Here is a 20,001-nt window from a genome sequence, read left to right on the forward strand (position 1 = left end):
CTATCGGTAGAGCCTTAAGAACAGTCTAGAGCTACCAACAGCTCTAAAGAGGCTTTCAGGGATGTTTTTACCATTAGAGCTTTGTGGGTGAACATAGAGATTTTCACCATTGAAAAAAATAGTTCTGGAATGAATAACCACTGGCTTAATTAAATCCTTTACTTACCATCTTCTGAAGCTTTCCCACAGCAAATTCCTTCTTTGCTCACAGCTAGAACTTTGGGTCTGTTTAAGTTTGGAAAGATCTTGAAAGCAGCCTGCCAAGAGGTTTTGTATGCAAGGAAGAGAAGGTGAATTAGGAAACTTTCCCAGTTTGTTTTATTCCTGAAGCTCAAGTAGTGAGGCATTCTTGAAGGGAAGAGAATTCATTTTTTAAAGGCATGATTTGATGAGTCATTGGGTCCAATTAATTTCATACCTACCCTGTAGATTATTAGACTCTGGAAAAAAAGTATGTTTAAGGAAGATATACGTCTGGGGATAAAGTTTGCATTTTGGTCGTTTTATATGGAGGGATGGAGCTCTTTCCAGTTAATACGCAAAAAAATACGCAATTTAATTTACAAAAAGAGTTCTCAGGGTAAAATTATGCTAGGGTACACCAGCAGGTGGCGATGTATCCTGGTCTGATCATTAGGAAAGTGGTTTGGAACGTTAATCTGCCGCTATTTTTTCCCAAAATAAACATTACAAAATTAGCTGGCTGTGCCCTGAACTTAAAAAAAAAAAAATCAAGCAATAAAGAGTCATCTTTGGCCTCTGTTTATCTTTTCCTTTTTTTACCCCGTTCTAACGTCAGCCTTAGCTCATGCATCTATTCAGGGATAATGATCTTTTCATGAACTGTTGCAGGTTGACTTTTAGAAACAGCATTGTTAAGAGGTAATTGTTTCCCCTCTCCACATCCACTGTTTATTAAATTTGCTTTACTACTTGATTTCCACAAAAGGGCTGAGGACCCTCACCCACCGATACGGGTTTAAACTCATTAAGTCTGAAACAGGTAAAGGGGCAGCCACTTGAGACACTGGCAGGCAGAATTGAACTATATTGTATGTGGTACTTAAATTGCTACACTATGGAATTACGCAACCATAAAACTAGATGGATATCTAAATGTACCCGGTGGGAAAAAAATATATGGGAAGTCTTCAGAGAGAACTGCAATGCTTTCGACTGGATAAATACACTCTTTGCTGCTCCCATTTCTCTCCACAGAAAGCTTGTGAAGTCGCTGTGGAAAGCACCATGCTTTCTCCATTTGGCAAATCATACATTTCATTTTGCCAAGGCAGAAGCAGCCTCAAAGCAATATTATACCAAGAAATCCTGGCTCTAATTCCCAAACTCTCTTCCCCCCCAGCCCTACACACCTCGTTCCTCTAACTTTCCCCTGGCAGCCAAGATTTGTGCGCGGCGGCCCCTGTCCTGGGATGAGGCCAGCAGGTGCCCCAGGTGAGCGTCCAAGGCCAAACCCTCTCTGCTGGGGTTTGCTGCAGTAGAGAGGGACAGAGTCCCGGCACCTGGACCTGAGGCTTCGCTTCCATCAGTCACCAGCGGTCTTTACGTGTTATCAGAAAATAAGAACAAGTACATTCCATTAAGGAATAAACGTTTCCAGGGCAAGGGGAGCGGGTAATTCCCAAAGAGCCTCTCATCCTGGACGCTTCGCGACCGGGGGAGTGCTCTTTGGCGGTCTCCGGGGAAAGCCCACTTAGTACAAGCCAGACTCCAAAGTACAGCTCTCCGGCGCTCCCGGAGCCCTGGGGCCGACGCTGGGTTGGTGGGTGGGACTCCCGGGGCCGACCGGTTCCCACCTCCGTCCGCCCCGCAGAACTACTTTTTCGCTCCCCCAAACAGGACTTCGGCGGAGGCGTCCGCGCGGCACTGGCGCGCGGGGCGGCGCGGGGGAGACGAGGGCGGCCGGACGGCGAGGGCGGCGGGGCGGCCCCGCGCGCCGCGGAGGGATCCCGGGTGAGGCGGCTTCCCGAAGTCAGAGGGGAGGAGGCCAAAAAAAGTCGGCGGGGGAGGGGAAGAGCTCGCTCGCGCTGGACGCGGCCGGGGCCGGGAAGACAGAACCGGAACCGGAACCCGTGCGCGCGCCTGCGATCGTCGCGCGGCCCCCACCGCCGGCGGCCTCCTCTGCCCGCCGCGCGCGCTCCCGCGAGGGCCCCAGGACCCGGCGAGCCGGCCCCCGCGCTCCGAGTGGTTGCCGCCGCCGCGCTGTCGCCGCCGCCGGCCTCCGGGGCCGGTGCTTCGAGGCTGGGCCGGACGGGAACCTCCCGCCCCTCGCGGGAACGGCCGCCTACCGGCGCGTCGGGGAGGAGCCGCCGCCGCCGCCCGTGCCGACTGCGGAAGAGTCCGGGCCTCCCAGGGATGGGGAGCAGCCCGCGGCACTGAGAGACAAGGTTCCTGTCACCTCTGGCTGCGGGACCCCCTCCCCCGGCGCCCGCGGTCGTCCCAGCGCTCGGAGCCTGGTGGGGGCGGCGAGGAAGACGAGAGGGGTCCCCCGGCCCGGGGACATGGAGCCGCGCGAGCCTGGCGCGGGACGGCCCGAGACGCGGCCGAAACTGCGGCCACGAGCGGCCGGCAGCCCCAGATAGAGAGCGGAGAGCAGAGCGGCCGGCCCCGCGGCGGCGGGGACTCGCAGGCCCCCGAGACTCCAGAGGAGGAGCCGACACCCAGCCCCGAGCTGATCCCGCCCCAGCCCCGGAGGGATTCCCGGGCCCCTTCCCTACGGCTCGCCGACTTCCCTCCGTGACGAAGTTTTCTCCTTGTGCCTTCCCGAGGATTGAGCTCTAGCTCTCTAACTCGCCTTCTGGCGGACTTCCTCGGTTTGTTTTGGGAGAGAACCTGTTTTGCTCCGACCTACATCCCCTTTCCTTGACCCCTTCCAGTCGGACGTCCTAGATGACTGAATGGAGTTTTGAGTTGGACTTTTGTGTCCCTTACGGAGTCGGGCCTGATCCCAGAGCACTGGGGGTGGGGTGGAGGTGTTACTGTAAAATGCAAGTTGGATAAAAGGAGGACCTCTCGCCAAGGGCCCCAATGAGTGGCACACAGTCTACTATCACCGACAGGTTGGTATGAAGCTCCCCTTGCGCCTGGCTTCCCTGGATGCGGCCTGACCTAGCAGAGTCGGTGATTGCCGATTGCCTTTGACCAGCGAAGTTGACAGGCATAGGAGAGAGGCTTGTTTAGGAGCTCTGCAATTAGTCTGGGGTTGCTGCCAAGTTACCCAGTTGATTGAATTTGGAAATGTAGCTTTTTTCTGGAGAGAAACTTTTCTCCAGATTCTCAGCGAAGGGGTAGGTAAAGCCATGGTTGTGGTTTTTCTGTCTGTAGCATGCATTGGGATTCTGTACTTATTATCTTGGAACCAGAGGAAGGTCATTTTGGGTGAAGGTCAGTGCCCGAAGTCGGCTCGGGTATTGGTGCATCATCGGTTTTTTCCTGCCCTGTCAGTTCTCTAGACACTGTTAGATTTTAGGAATTGCTGAGAGCACTGCATGGTGATTTTTGAACTTGATCTTCTTTGAATATTGAACTGCGTAGTGTTTATTATCTAATAATTTTCCAGAATGTTGAAATTACAAGTAAATCACAGGCTCTTGCTGGAGCTAAAAAGGGGGAAGGGAAAGTCATGGGACTTGATTTTAATTGCTGCATTTTTAGTATTTCATCTTCCAGAAGCATTTGCATTTAAGGGATACAAACCCTAAGCGAATTAGGTAGTACAAGCATGGCAGGTGGATTTGTTGAGTTTTGTGAGTCCTTCAACTACTTATCTATGTTCCTGGTGGTTGATGAATTGAGCCAGACTATGTGGTTTAAATGGAAGGGTTATTCTTTGGAATATTAGGTTAAACAGTAAATTCCTTTATTTTATTTCTCAATTTCATTATGACATTGTATGCTCGTTTCAAGTTTCAGTCAACCTTTTTTTTTTTTAAGTCAGTATTCAAAGTTTTACATCATTAAAAAAAAAAAGATCAAATAACTGAATGAGGGGGCCAAAGAAAGCACTTTGATGAAAAGCACAACAATAGTGCTCCTGCAGAAAATAGTTGAATTTCCTAATAGAATTTCACCCAATCGTCAGACTCATTTGTTGATTTTAAAAGGGCCAAATTCCATTATCAAACCATAACAGCTACTCCAGAAACAGAACTTCCTCTTCCTGTTGATGCTTTCCAGTGTCACGTGAATGTTCACCTAAAAGATTCCATTAAATATTTAAACTATATTCTTTGTGTATTTTTTTTAAATGCATTTTAGTTTTCAACTTTTCTGATTGTACCCATAAAGAGTAGCAGCAATGCTTATCTTAATTTCTTCAGGTCATCCCCATTCTTTTTCCTTTCAGGGTGTTTTGTTACTGAGAAATCACTTTAATGGGTGTGTGGGTAATTATTTTTATTTTCCTGGTTCATTCAATTCTTGCCCCCTGTGTTGAGCCTTTAGAGGAGAAGTCTTATTAGGAACTAATGTAGTGTTGGTAGTTTTATTGTGATACTAGGGGTGCTTTGTAGAAACAGAACCTAGGGTCACCAGCTTATTGCACATGAAAATCACCTGATAGCACCCACATAATAACCTTCTTCCTCTCTGCTTCTCAGAGATTTTCTTCCTTTTTTTTATTATCTTGGAAGTACAATCTTGGAATTTTGGTTTTTTTAAATAAGTTAGGTGAGATATAAATATACAATAAACATGCAGTCAATGAATGTCTGTTCTTTGCCAGGCCCTGTGCTAGGCACAAGGGATTGAAATACGAGTATTCTAAGTATAGGATGAATCTGCAAATTGGTTTGGGTATTAATATCCTTGAATTAGTTCAGGTGTTGGCTGATTTTACATACTTTTTTAAACGGGGGGAAAACCTTTTAAAAGCTGCTTAATTTAATGCATTGCTGAGACAGTATGGATACTTGTGTGTTAGGAATTTGTACTAGGTTGTTTTTTTTTTTTTTTTTAAACAAGCTTATTCTTGGGTGACTTATATTTTCTTTAAGCACATCTTACTCTGTAAGTATCAAGCATCCATTTGCTCATTAGGAGAGTAGTTATCCCTGATTTAAATATATGTTGGGGTGAAATCTGGAAATGCTCATTTAGTGTTATATTTTTTCCAGGTACCTTAGCTAAGTTATGAGTGTAGAGTAGTTCTTAGCTTCTTCTCAGCGCTGTCCACCTCATCCTCTTTCCTCACTGTCTAACTCCAGTGTACTGTAGGTATATTTTGCTGATTCTAGAGCTATTGGCAAATTAACAGTGCCAGTGTAGCTTTTTAAAGATCCTTTCAAGTTTGAAGTACTGTATGTGGCATGGCTTTGTTTTGTAGAGTGTGCAGACCCACCAGGCCAGCTGTGTGAGTTAGAGTTCTTTCATTGTGGTGCTTCTGACTACAGAGTCTGTCTGTCCTCATTTGAAATCAGACTAGCTGGTTTTGGGCGTTGTTCTGTTTTGCAGTTTGTGGCAGGCGACACATGGCTGAACAAGATAAGAAGGGTTTTATTCTTGTGTTAGGGACGTGCTGGGGCTGGGATGGAATTCAGCTATGTTTAGGCTCTGATTGGTCACTGTGGATACTCAGAACTCTGTTATATCCTGTTATTATTTTACAGTTAAATTAACACATTCATTTACTTCCTTCTCTTCCTCTTCATCTTCTACTCTCCAGACCCCTCACCCCCTCCCCCCTTTTTAAAAGGTGTAGTCATCGGGGCGCCTGGGTGGCACAGCGGTTAAGCGCCTGCCTTCGGCTCAGGGCGTGATCTCGGCGTTATGGGATCGAGCCCCACATCAGGCTCTTCAGCTATGAGCCTGCTTCTTCCTCTCCCACTCCCCCTGCTTGTGTTCCCTCTCTCGCTGGCTGTCTCTATCTCTGTCAAATAAATAAATAAAATCTTAAAAAAAAAAAAAAAAAAAAAGGTGTAGTCATCAATTTAAAATCCAAACTATGTTCATGGTAGCTACTGTTTTTATGTAGTGTATCTGAATAATGGGTTTTTTTTTCTTTTTTAAATCTAAGCAGCTTATGAATACCATATAGTGTCTTGCTTTGTAACTTCTGTGAGACGTATGGTTTTCCACTTTCAGAATCAGCACTTGTAAAGTGGTAGAAATATCTGATCGCTGTTCTTCAGTTTGCATCGATTGCTGTATTCAGTCCTAAAATATATCCTAATCGTTTGCAGTCCTCTTAGACGCCTTTGTCTTCTGTCCTTGAAAGTTTGGGGGTCTTATGGCATATGGAATTTCTTCTGAGAGATAGAGGGGAGAATGCTCTTTCAGTGGATTCACTAAATGATTTCATGCTAGATTCTAGAACAGTGAATTTTCAGGGACGATACAGGTGGGATTTTGTTGTAAGTGTCTTACTTGAAATAAATGAATCTTTGGTCTAGGATTTACAGATTTTGTTGTTTTGATCGATAGATAAAAAAAGGTTTTTGATATATTGGCATTTTCTTAGTACTGAGTTCAGGTGTAAATTTGTTTAACTTAAGCAAACTTCTGGTGAGCGTGTAAACCTGTGAGTTTATATGCATATATGCAGTAATTGACATTGTCGTCCAGGTTACTTTTTCTGACATCATTGCCATATAATGCTTGTGATTAAAAAACAAAACAAAACGACTCCTGTATGTGTGCTATTTTCAAGGTTGCCTGAGTCATCTGCAAGCTTTAATTATTTGTACCGTTTACTTGCAAAGTCAGTCATTTGATAAATACAAAATGAAGAGTAGGGACTGTTCTTCCAATGCAGTATAAAATCCTGATTCATATAGACATGCAATAGTACATTCACTTGTACACTTTTACATGTGTCAACATGCACAGTATGAAGTAAACTTTTAAAAAAGTGCAGAGCTGTAGTCTTCCTGATTAATGGCACATATATAAGATGTTCATATTTATTTGGTGAGGTGACAACGGAATCTATCTGAATCATTGCAAAAATAGGGTAACCTGGTAATGCTGCTTAACACTTTGGTGGATTTTTATTGTTAAGATGTAGTAGATAACATTGAGTTAACATTCAGGATTTTTAAACTAAATTTGGATTTTCAGTTTAAAAAGTGAAATTTGAGGCGAACATTGATGAAATCCATAAATGGTGGATTTTACATATTTTTCTGTGGAGCATAAAGATTCCAGAGAAAACAGAAAATCTTTGAGTAAACATATGTGGTGGCCTCTTCTGAAAGTCATCAAGAAATGGGTATGAATTGCCTACCAAACTGATATGGGTTGCAGAAAGCAGGATATTTTAATGGCCTTCCAGAGGTCATTGGAGAGACTCTTATATCATGGTCGTCTGACAAAATTATTAGCAATGTTGCTTATCATACAATTGCTTATCTCCTAGAAATTGACCATGTCACATGTTCAGGAACAGGGAGCTGGAGCATAAGTTCTTTTAGTCTCCTTTGTTAAAACTTGATGATGTTTTAAAGTTTCATTTGAGGACATTCTCTTTTCCCTTTTAATAATTTAAGAGTCTTCAAAATAGTGGCATTTGAACTGAAATTTTAAAATGAGCAAAATTACAAATATTTTGTTCCTTTTTGAGTAACAATATCTTATTGAAGTGTGATTCTTTAACATTACAATGTTTTGACTCTCCATTAGGCAGATCATCATTTACAGTTAGGCAACTCATACAGTTTTAGTGAAGATGATAAAACTGGAAAGGACAGACCCACGATTTTAACCTAGATTTTCTGACTCTCAAGTCCCCCACTTTTTACTTTAAATTATTGTCTTTCTATGTGTATTATTTTTTTCTGTCCTACTTTCCTTTAGTAATTTTCCGATCTGGCCAAGTTAGAGTTGGATTTTTCTCTTATAGGATGTTTTCTAATACTTTATCTATTCTAGAGGATCAAGCTCGAGTCACTTCCTCACGAGACTGAACAACAGTCTGATAGATCTTGTAGTCAGGAAGTTTTTCCTAATCTTTAGCTCAAACTTTTAATCTGTCCTGTTACTTGTATATACTTGCTGTAGCAGGCTAAATAATGCTGTCATCCCATTTTGTGTTTATACAACTCTAAATGGTTCAGACAGTTAGCCAGCACCCTTTCCCTACCCCCACCCTTATTCTTTGCTTAGCCAAGTTATATGTTCTGTTGATTGGTTGTCTAAAAATCAGCCTGTCCCTCTTAATGTTTTATTAGCTTTTCTCCAATTGCCGTCCTAGTGCAAAATGATTTTTTTCCTTAGATGTGCTCCTAGAACAAAATGTAGTATTCTGTATTTTATCCTTACCCATATTCTAGAGCAGCAAGTTCCAACTTCAGTTTAATATAATCAGGGGGTCTTCAGTTTTCTCTAGGCATAGCCCAAAATTAGGGCTAAAGAGATTCTGAAGTTCATTTTAATTTACTTTTATGTTAGATAGTTTTTAGGATGGATATGGGAGATGTCACGATCAAATAAAACAATAAATTTATACAAACAGCATAATTACTAAACCAACTAAGCAATTACTCATGTTATAAAAGGCTTCTTTACAAAGCATTTCTTTAAAAGATGAGTGCCCCTAATGTAAGGGGTGTTATCAATTATGTGGCAAATGGGTAGCAAACAAAAATAGTAAGTGGTAGGAGCCATCCTTGGTTGAAAATCAATCAGAATTGAAGATAAAACATCTCTGAACTTGTAAGTAAATGAAGAGATGTGATTGTAGCTCTAAAGTATCTGTTGCAATGTGGTGAAATACATCTGGAAGTTGTTATTTTTTTTATTTTTATTTTTTGCAGTGGTTTTTCAGTCTCACCTTAAATTGTATGTCACTTTTTCCATTTTTTTTGTTTATTGAGTTTTACCTTATTTTTTCTGTTTTTCCCCCACATATGAGTGAAAAGAACGTGACCTGTAATACTTAGCATTATTTTTCCAGTGAAATACGGTATTGTTAAAATTGAAATACCATTTTACTTTTTTGACACTGTATTTGTAAGAACTATTACTAATGATAAGAGACCATAAAAGAATTGAAAAAGTGCATATTTAAAATTATAAAATACAAAAGATTATAGAGCTCTTGAATATTTTATTGATAGACCTTTTCCATTGATAGTAACTTAGTTTAAAGTTACTTAAATAGATGTCTTTGTTCTTTTGTATTTTGCTAGTGATTTTGTTTCCTTAAACTTTAGAATTTTGGAAACATGCCAAAGTTAGGGCATTTTACTTTTTCAACTTAGAATATGTGGACTGCCACGATAGCCGTATATGAAGGATTTTGTGAGGCAGCTTTGAACCCCAAGAGAACCTCATGAAGGTAGTGCCTTAGAATAATTTTTAGCTTTTTGATTCTGTGGAGGTAACACATGATGGTCTGAAGGTCAGAGGCTTTGCCTAAATTGCATAAGCGTACGTTGTTGACTTTCAGTAAAAGAAGAAATACACTTAAGTTTGCCTTACTGAATTAGCATGCACCAATGCAGCTGACAGTTTAGATTCATACCAAAACAGGATCTTTTACTAATTCAAATGCTGAATCCTGGTTTTTGAGATCATAGTCACATGATAGGCCTGGGTGGCTTCCCAGTGTTGAAAGACAAGCAAATCTAATGGCCAATGAAAAATTAGATTTCCTGTCTTGGGACTATGAGTAACAATTCACGAAAAAATTCACAGAGAAATGGAAGAAAACCTGGTTTAGTTAATGCTCACAATTAATTAGCCACTTGTTACGCTGCTTTTTCTTTAATGTTATAAAGCCTATTATAGTCATTTAAAGATATTGCTCTGAGACTACTGTTTTGGTCAAATATTTCATTTAAGTGCTGATTTTAGGTTCACACCCTCAGGAGATCAAAGAGGAATTTGTATGTCTTCTTTGGATTCAGAAAATGTAGATTTTATATATATTGTTGAAAAACTGGAGATTTCATCAGCATCTGAAGAAGTTATATGTTAAATTGATCATGTAATAAAGAAGTTGGCTGTGTCTTGTCTAGAAGAATAACAAGTTCCCAAAATACAGGTCATTCCCAACTTGCAGTTGTTTGACTTTAAGTTAATATAGAGGCGATATGCATTCAGTAACTGTACTTTGGATTTTGAATTCTGATATTTTTCTGGGCTAGTGGCATGCAGTGCAGTACTCTCTCTTGGCGCTGGTCAGTAGCAGCAAGCCCGCTGCTCTCAGCCAGGTCATGAGGGGAAACAACCAATATACTGAAAACCATTCTGTACCCATATAATCATTCTGTTTTTTTAGTTTCAGTGCAGTATTCAATAAATTACGTGAGATATTCAACACTTTATTATGAAATAGGTTTTGCGTTAGATGATTTTGCCCAACCGTAGGCTAAGGTAAGTGTTCTCAGGCTAGGCTAAGCTATGATGTTCAGTAGGTTAGGTGTACTAAATGCATTTTCTTTTTTCTTTCTTTTTTTTTTTTTTTTAAGATTTTATTTATTTATTTGACAGAGATAGAGACAGCCAGCGAGAGAGGGAACACAAGCAGGGGGAGTGGGAGAGGAAGAAGCAGGCTCATAGTGGAGGAGCCTGATGTGGGGCTCGATCCCATAACGCCGGGATCACGCCCTGAGCCGAAGGCAGACGCTTAACCGCTGTGCCACCCAGGCGCCCCCTACTAAATGCATTTTCAACTTAGGATATTTTCAACTTACAGTGAGATTTTGGGACATAACTCTTTCATAAGTTGAGGATGATGTCCACACTTAAATACATATAGGAAATCTCGTGAAGGGGCTTAGACCCTTACATAGGTTTTTAGATGGGTTATCTGCCTGTGTTCCAGACACAAGCTGGTATGATGTGGTTTGCCCTGTACAGTCTCTGTGGTTTACTCAGAGGAAGTGGTTCTTGTGGGTGAAGGTCTGATCTTTTCAGAGATTGTTGGTGGCACATGCACCGTCAGCTTATTTCCTGTTTTATTGGCTGTTTGGGCAAGACCTTCTCAGAGCAAGTACTGCTGAAGGGGTATTTAAATATTTTGTAGTGGCAGGATAGATGGTTATAATGTTGTATAATATCTACCTCTCAGGTGATATGAGGGTTAAATTAATGTTTGTGAAGTGCTTTGAGATCCTAAGATGAATAGTGCAGACATGTTCCTAATCACATTTGCAAGTTACTGCTATGTTCAGATATTGCTCAAATTTAAGGAAAAACATGCTCATGCAGTAAAGCGTTGCTCTGTGGACCTTGACTTCTGTAACCATTCAAGTGTTATTTAATCACTGTAAGTCATGGTTAGGATTTTTTCCTTTTTTTTTTTTCCCCCTTCTAACTCTTTATAATTTTACCCTACATGGGTTAACTAAATGGGGTAATACCTTGTCTATAGTAATGGTTAAGACTTTTTCACAAAACATAATGGTTCGAGCATGCTTCTTCACTAGTTTAACTGGCATACTGAAATAACAGAATTTAGAGAATTTCCTTTGAGATCTGTGGTTGTACCACCCATATATAAAACCCTTTATTGGCTTTGCTGGAACCTTAAGATGAACAAACTGATCGAATTGCAAATGTCATACTTCTGATTTTTTTGGGCGGTTTGCATGTAGCCTTTGCCACTTAAAAATTTAACAATGAATATTTTTGGGGAAGAGGCTTTCTTTGAAGCTACATTGTCAACTAAGTTTCGAGTTCCTCAAGGGTAGGAAGATCTTATTCATTTTTAAGTAATTACTATTTGCTTTATTGTATTTTTATTCCTTTTTTAATATGAAGAAGTATAAGGAAGATAAAGTAGCCCAAATGATTCAACGACTCAGACGATGTTGTTCAGGTCAAAAAAAATACACAAGAAAATTCAAACGATATATAATGGTAATAATTAAGTCTCCCTCTGATCTTCCCTCTATCCCTATATACCTGCCACTTCTCATACTCTCCTCAGAGGTAACCATAGTTAGGTTTTTTTGGTCTACCTTCCAAAACATCCTTACAAATATAGCAGCCTATCATTTTAATATTCTTTGTGTCTACTCCATCGTAGGTATATCTGTCAGTTTCTGCTAGGTTGTGCTGCCATAACAGCAGCTTCAAATTTCAGTGGTTTACAACACTGGTTTATTTCTTGCTTACCTTACACCTTGTCAGCTGTGAATTGGCTGCAGCATATTTGGAACCCTGGCTGAAGGAGCCCCCTATCTGTGATGTGTCATTTGCATGGCAGAGGGAAAGAGCAGGAAAACTGATGCAAACATGCAGGGGCTCTTACAGCTACTCCTCAGTCATGGTGTCCATAAATCATTCACATGTCATTGGCCACAAGCAAGTCATATGGTCAAGCTCATTGTCAGTGTGCCAGGGATGAATACTCCTCCCACAGGTGGCATTGCAAGTCACATAATAATGGGTAAGGGTGTATAATCCTCTTAAGAAAGGGAAGGGGAAAGTAAAAATTTAGGACCAAAAACAGTCTACCACAGGAAGTGCTCAATAAATGCTTGTTAGATGGGTTGTTTTGAATCTGTGTAAGTTTTTTTTGATGGAATATTTCAAACATACACAGAAGTACAGAGAGTAATATGAAGAACCTCCATGTTCCTATCATTAGCTTCAGTAATTATCAGTGCATGGACAGTCTTGGTTCATCTGTTTCCTTGCCCTGCTTCTCCACCAGATGATTTTGAAGCAGTTTCCGGATATTTCAACCATAAATATTTCACTAAGTATCTCTGAGAGATCAAGTCCGAAAGTTGACTTCCTTCAGTAAATTCTTACTGTCTAATAGTTTGAGGGTCGTGGTACTAGGGACTGACAGGTGTCAAGAGGGAGAGGATGTTCATGGAGTGCATCTGGAATTTGACAGCCAGAAACCTGTTTTGATTTCATTCTAAATATTTCTGGAGGAGGCTTATAGCAGAATGTCATCTGTTTTCCCAGCACCTCCTTTTCTCCACTTGAGAGAGAGAGAGAGAGAGAGAGTGTTTGTAGCAGAAGCAGGTAATTAACCCCTGGAAAAAATAACATTGCAACAGATTTGATTTGCAGGAGGTTTCATTTCTCACTGAGCCTCTGCTGGAATGATGCCAACTGAAAGGAATCCCAGCCCTTAATGGCTCTAAGTCTTTTGGGAGTTCCCAGTCCGTGGTGTTATTTACTTTGAAGGAGGAACATCAGAATCATTTATAAAAATCTTATATTCACCTATCCTGTTTGCTGTGCAGAGGCAGCCGCTGTCATTCTTTAAGGAGATCCCTAAGATGATCTAAAAGTAAGAAAGAGAGTCTGACTTTAGAAATAATTAAAGCCACTTGCCACTGCTCAGGTTAGTTATCTGAGGGACTTAAAGTCTCCATTTTGACTCAAGACTTTACAGATGTTATTAGCATACAGTATAATACAGTAAGTTTACTTGTCATTTCTTCATTATGCATCTAGGATCGTCAGCTTCACAGGAAATTCTTTGAGGAAGGGGTGTTATGTAATCAACAGTGGGAAGCAAATTAAACAGATAGAATCCCTTCTTCAGTTTGTAGATTGGCAGGTGACAGTGAGGTGATCCAAGAGGATTTAGACAGACTAGTGAATAAATTATTTTATATAACATGATGAAAGTAGTTTATTTTAGTATAGTACTACTAGCTAGTTTTGCTTTCTTGTTGGGCTTCTTTCACTGTGCTTAGAGACACTTAGGTTAAAATGGTCTTTGTAGGTATCCAAATGGTTTGTTTTCTTTAATTAAGTTATATTGTTAGTCTCATTTCAGGATCCGCGTAATAACTGCAGTAGAAAATTCTTGGCTTGTAAAATTATTGGCTTGTAAATACAATTTTTATTTAAATTTGAGTTTTTCTTGGCATTGAACTGATTCTGGCTTTGGTTGCTTGGGACAATATAGTCTATTTAAAATGTAAATCCTTTTTTCCCATGGAGAATAACTCTTGGACTTGGCCATTGTTCATGTTATTTTTCTGTTGTATCATAAGAGAAAAACATTCGTTTTCAGAGATAATAATTTGTCGGTACCTTTGTCAGAATAATATATTTGTACTTCAGTTGCATTTGTTAGTTGCACAATTTGGGGAAAGGTTTGTGGTTTCCAGTTACTCGATTTACCCAGAAGCTCTACAGGGTCAGAATTCTTGAGACAGCATTTAAAAGTAAGTTGGGTGTGTTGCCTGGATGTGACTAGTAAAAAAAGAGAAGCTTCTCCCATGCAATTATTGCTTAATAGGCTACAAGGTACAATTCTGTTTCCAAAAATAGGAATTAAGTAAAATATTATATGGATAAATTTTAGCAATTATATTAATGTTGACTCCACTGGCAGAATTCTTTTTGAGACTATCTTTGTCAGAAATTAAAAGTAGCTGTTAAAGGAAAAGATATTTCAGCTCTTTATTTTATGTGTGTGTGTGTGTGTGTGTATTTAGCTTTTGTAAAAGAGACCAATAGAAGAGAACTGATTGAAGATGATGTAGAAAAAAGAGCCTCCTGGCTTAGTGTGTCAGACTTGTTCTGCTGCTTATTATATCTGGGAGACCGTCGGCAAACTCTCTGAACAGCAGTTTAGTTTCCTCATCTGTAGAAATGAGGGTAACAATACTTACTTTGCAGAGCCGTTTTGAAGGTTAAGTGAGAATGTATTTAAGTACCTATAACAGAAGAGGTCAGAAGTTAGAGTAGCCGTTACTGTTTAAATCTCTGAAATTAGTCTGGTTTTCCTAAAATTTGATCTATGCATGTAAAATGATTTTGAATTCACATGTATTTGCTGCTGCTACTACTGTGACAGTGTTTTTTCCCCTGCTGGGATAATATTCCTTATCCTTTCTATTTCAAATTATAGGTTGTTTTTAGAATTAAGATACATTTGGAAGTGAGGAATAGACACAAGAGGCAGTTACTTCCATTCAGACTGAAACAATAACCCCTCTAGTTGCTGAATTGGTAAGATTTTTAGGCTTGGCAGTTGATGTTTAAATCTGCCTTTGATCGCTCAGGATTTGTCCAGTTCTATCTTTACAACATTAGGTCATTTGTTTATTCATTTATTCAGTAAATAATGAATGCCCGCTCTGCGTAGGTCATTGTGTTGGCAAAGTTATTTGAGCTCTTGCTACCTGCTAATTTATATTTAACAATTAAGAAATTTACCTGTAGGAGTGCTATCCATTGATTCATGCTGAAGATTAAGGTGAGTAGTCATGTGTATTTTGGGGAAATAGTGGTATGAAATTATCAATGATGAAATATATCTTATTTTCCAAATTAAATTGTTGTGTCCCGTTACATACTATCCTGTTACGTTTCCTTTTTATATTTCAGTTTAATTTTATTTTGGTGAGTTACCTAAAGTGAAAAGGGCAGTGTTTTAAGTTGAAATTTAAGAAGCTTCAGATGTTCATGGCTTTTGAATAGAAGAAATCACATTTTGTTGATTAGGTGTTGCTTTAGTCACTATGGTGTTGTTTAGTCACTAGGTGTTGCTTTAGTCACATTTGAAGGACAACCTCTCTACTCATTAGCTACGTTCTTTGAAGCTACTAGCAGCCTGTTAAGCCTATACTTTGTACATCCAGTGGTGAATATGTTGATTTGATCAAAGATTCTGGAAACTACAGTAGTTTGTTTAGCAAAACAGTGCTTAGCTCCTAATGACTCACATTCTATACTCCAGAAAGGTGGAAGGATGACTGGGTGCAAAGGAAGACTTTAAGGTGAGGAAATACAGTGTTATAAAGAAACTGGGGACGTGGTAAAGGAGTTTACGTTTATTGAGTACATATTAAGTGCTAGGCACTGTCCCAGGAACTTTCTGTGCATCGTCTTTCTTTTAATCTTTTAGCTGTGTAAGTTAAATATTGTCCCCAGGTTAAAACAGGAAAATGAGGCTTTAAGACATTCACTAACTTGCATGAGGTCACGTAGTTTCTAAGCAGAAGAGTTGGGATTATGATTCCAATGCTCATTTTCTTTTGGCCTTCTGGTCTCAGGCTTGCTTATACTGAGTAAGATTGGTTCATCTGGATCAGTCAGTTGATCTTTTGAATCAGTTGGATAAAGCCCAGAAAGTGAATTTTTGTCTTCCAACAACACCATTCAAGTGTTGTCTTACATTATAATTTCATAACTATATTTTATTCCTTCTATTTTTAATCACCTATTTACTTACTCCCTTTTCCAGATTTCTGACATGAGGGATTTTGTCTCATTTCCTCTAAAGAATGGCTACATTGTGTTTTAGTTTCTTATTCATTGCTTTAAATATACACACATCTGTAAACACTGGACTCTTTTGAAGCCTAATATACATTGCTTATAGATGATTTTCCATTATAACTATTCGTTATAACTATTCTAAAGTTCTTTTAAAAAGTTTAAGGCCCATCTAAAACAAGTTTCGTGAGGTTTTCTGGGGGTGTGTGTGTGTGTGTGTGTGTTGTGTGTTGTGTGTGTTTTGTATTGTAGGCGTGCAAAGCAGTAAGAAGGGACTCAAAGAATTGTTATACTGAGTATGTAAGAGGAAGAAAAGGTGGCAGATGAATGATTTTAATACTAGGTGATCAGGCCTTTGTGAAATATAAGTGATTTAAGCAAATCGGGTTTAAGTTTTTTCCTAAGCAAGAGTCTTTGTTTGGTTAAGTTGCAATGGAAATAATACTTTCTTTTTAAGGATCTCTTGTTATAGTAATGATCTTCCCTTTATATTTTATCATTCAGTTTATATTTTCTACCACTTAAAGAAATATGTAAATATCCCTTTTATTCTAAAGCTCTAGATTTATCTTCTGAGCCATAAAACAGTTACTTTTTCTTCATTTTTTCTTTGGAAATGACTTTTTTTGTTGTTACTGAAATTCTGTGGCATGAATCAGTTTAGTTCAGCCACTTTTTATGCTGTAACATTGGAAGGAAAATTCACTTAAGAGATATTTAAGTGTATTTTTTAACCTAATCCTTTTCAAGTATAAATTGTATTTTTTTTTTTTTTTTGCATTGTCTTAGTAACCTCAGAGAATCTAGAACAGAGGTAGGCAGATAGTTGATTTAAAAAAGAAGCTTACAGACTAAATCTTTTATTGAATAAGTACTGTTTCTAGGTAGAGAAAGAGTAGGAAATTACAATTTGAGAATTTTATTACTAGGTTTAAAACCCACAGAGAGGATGCATGCAAAAAAGCAATGCCCTTTGAAGCATTCTTATGGATGTGGAGACTTTTCTAGCCCTTAGGGAGATCTACAGACATCCGCTATGCTCAGTTCTGGGAAGCTGCTTTTTCCCATGCTTGCAGCCTCCCTGTGGGGTAAAGGTCTGTTAATTTTGCATAAATATTTACCATATCTCGTTTTAGCTAGCATTGCTTCCTCACACTGTTAGCAATAAGGAAACCTTTGCTTATCCAGCTTGAAAAGTTTACTGTTCTCAATATGACTAGTCTGGAGTATGTTCTGTTATGTTCTGAGGGTTGCTGAAGTTAAAAAATAAGATTGGAAAAGATAATGAGGTAAACGACAAATTCATAGTCTATACATAACCTGGTTATTATAGAAATATTTGCCCACGCTTATTTTTTTGTATTTAAAAATGAGAAGGTTATTATCACACAACAGTGTGATTCACTTTAGTCTTGTCACATCTAAGTCAAATTATTGTCACTTTCATATATGTATTTGTAGTAGTTTACATTTGCATTTACTATACTTTTACAACTGTTTTGTCACTTAGTAACAATAACAAACAGCTTCTGTTTATCAAGCATCATTCTAAATGCTTTATAGGCATTACATTTAATACATATAACAACATCACAAGGCAGATATCATTCCCATTTTACAGATGAGGAAAAATTTAGATTCAGAGCCATGTTTCTAATCCAGGTCTTTTGACTCTTGGTTCATAGTATTGCTATGCACTTAATTTTAGGCACCTATCATTTCAATAAAGTTAGAATCCAGACACAAATAGGAAGTATAAAATTCAAATATAAGAAGTTTCAGCCAAAGAAGGTTATTTAGTTTCTTTTCATATAATTTACTGCAGCATTTTCTAAATTGTGTTCTAGAGAACATCAGGACACTTTAGTAGAAATATAATTTTTTATTTTGCCAAATTGTCCTATGATCCCTACATCTCAGGCACTCAAGGCAAAAGGTAGAACATAAAATGCGATCAGTGTGTCACCCCCAACTTTTATTATTTAAAAAGTCTAATCCATTTTATTAGTCAAAAGCAGTCCAATATTTGTAATTTCATCTGATTTATCCTGGGAACTTTATCAATATGAACACATCTTAGATCTTTTCATGCCTTGGAAGGATTCTACTTTCAAATTTTTGTGTTTTTCTATCTCTTACCTTCTCTTCCTTCTCCCTCATGCCCTTTTGCATGTACTCTTTGCCAGGCTTCTCATCTCTCCTGTCTGATGCCATCTAGAACCTCTGCTCTTTCTCAACCTTTTATTTATTTTTAGCTGAGTCCTTTTGCCATTCCCTGCACTTTTCTGACCACATAGTAGATAGATACCCAATAGGCTCCCTGGATTACCTATCATTTTTCTTTAGAGTGGCCTAGCAAAAGTTATTTCGAGGATGTTACCTTCTATTTTGATCTTTCTCACCCTTTCTTAACCTATGTAGGAGGTAGTAACCCAGCCATTAATATCTCCATCCAAAATATATTTATTGAGTAAAAGTTATGTAATAGGTACTGTAATATTTTACACATATTACTTAATTTTTGTAATGACTCTGTGAAGTAATGGGTTTTGTTATAAAATGCTCATTTGACAGGGTAAGAAAGAGAAGCTTGGAAAGTTTAAGTGGCATGCCCAGTGAGTGGTAAAACTGGGATTTTAGTCTGAATTTGTCTATCTTTGCAACCTGTATTCTTAAATACTATGCTATACTACCAGATCTAGTCAGCATTGACTTAGGTACAGTTTCTGCATTTTTAGGAGTTCTGGTCTCATGGAGAGAGACATGTAAGGCATCTAAGTGCACAAGGTATAGTGGGGACTTGAGAAGAATCAGTACTTTCTGGATAAATCAGAAATAGCTTCATAGGGGAGGTGAATACTTCCTTTGAATCTTGAAAGAAGGGGTGTAGTTACCAGACAGGTGAGGGCTAGAAGAGCATTTCAGGTAGAAGCAGCAGCAATGTGAACAGAGGCAGAGAGGTGAAAGATCATGTTTTCTAGGAATGCATGTAGGTGATTAGAGCAGGGATGTTGATGATGGGCACAGCAGTTGATAAAGTCGCAGTGATAGGAGGCACCAGATTATTTTTATGTTTTGAGGAGGTTGGGTTTTATCCTCTGGATTTTGGGAAGCCACTGAAGACCTTTAATCAGAGAGGTAATAAGATCAGTATTATGTCATAAAAATGATCATTTGGGTGGCAGTGTGAAGAATGGGTTAGTCTCAAGAAGCAGTTTTAGGGGCAGAGAGACCAACAAGGAGACATTTTTCAGTAATCCAGATGAAAAAATGAAGTCCTAAACTGAAGTTGTGACAATATCCAGAAAAGAGAAGAGACAAATAGCTATTAAGAAGATGTTAAGAATACCAGTAGTATGAGAAGGGAAGGTGGTGAAAATGAGGACCTTTCTGGCTTGGGTGTGGTGTTGGTACCATTTGCCAAGATGGGAAATATAAAAGGGAGGAAGCAAAATTTTGTTCTGTTATTTTTGTTTGGTTGACTGGTTAGGTGAGAGATCGAGAAGAGAACAGATATAGTAAGGCACAGATTTTGTTTAACGTACAATAGTAGTTGTCTACTGCTGCATATAGATGATCCCAAATCAGTAAATACACTTGCACTATCCAGCGTGATAGCCATAAGACACATGTGGCCATTTAAATTTAAATTAGTTGAAATGAGATAAAATTGAAAATATAATTCTTCAGTCACACTAACCACATTTGAGAATTCAGCAGCCACATGTAGTCAGTGGGTACTTGTTGGACATTAGACATGGGTGGCTCAGTCGATTAAGCCTGTAGCTCTTGGTTTCCACTCAGGTCATGATCTCAGGATTGTGAGATCAAGTCCCG

At 39.1% G+C, this 20,001-nt stretch overlaps 1 protein-coding gene across 6 annotated transcripts in view; it reads left to right on the top strand.

Annotated features, from left to right (window-relative positions):
* The first annotated feature begins 2,324 nt into the window (after positions 1–2,324).
* Positions 2,325–20,001, top strand: part of ARHGEF12 (Rho guanine nucleotide exchange factor 12) — a 154,052-nt gene continuing 136,375 nt past the window's right edge. For 2 of the 6 annotated variants that reach the window (XM_044386578.3, XM_026505552.4), the window contains exon 1: positions 2,326–3,080. In XM_044386578.3, coding sequence (XP_044242513.1) covers positions 3,049–3,080 — 32 coding nt within the window. In that variant the 5' untranslated portion in view covers positions 2,326–3,048. Of the gene's footprint in view, positions 3,081–20,001 lie in introns of all 6 variants that reach the window. The other 4 variants (XM_026505549.4, XM_026505551.4, XM_048217041.2 and 1 more) reach the window with 3 other exon arrangements.

Source organism: Ursus arctos, unplaced genomic scaffold, assembly GCF_023065955.2.
Source record: "Ursus arctos isolate Adak ecotype North America unplaced genomic scaffold, UrsArc2.0 scaffold_22, whole genome shotgun sequence".
NCBI classification, from domain to species: domain Eukaryota; kingdom Metazoa; phylum Chordata; class Mammalia; order Carnivora; family Ursidae; genus Ursus; species Ursus arctos.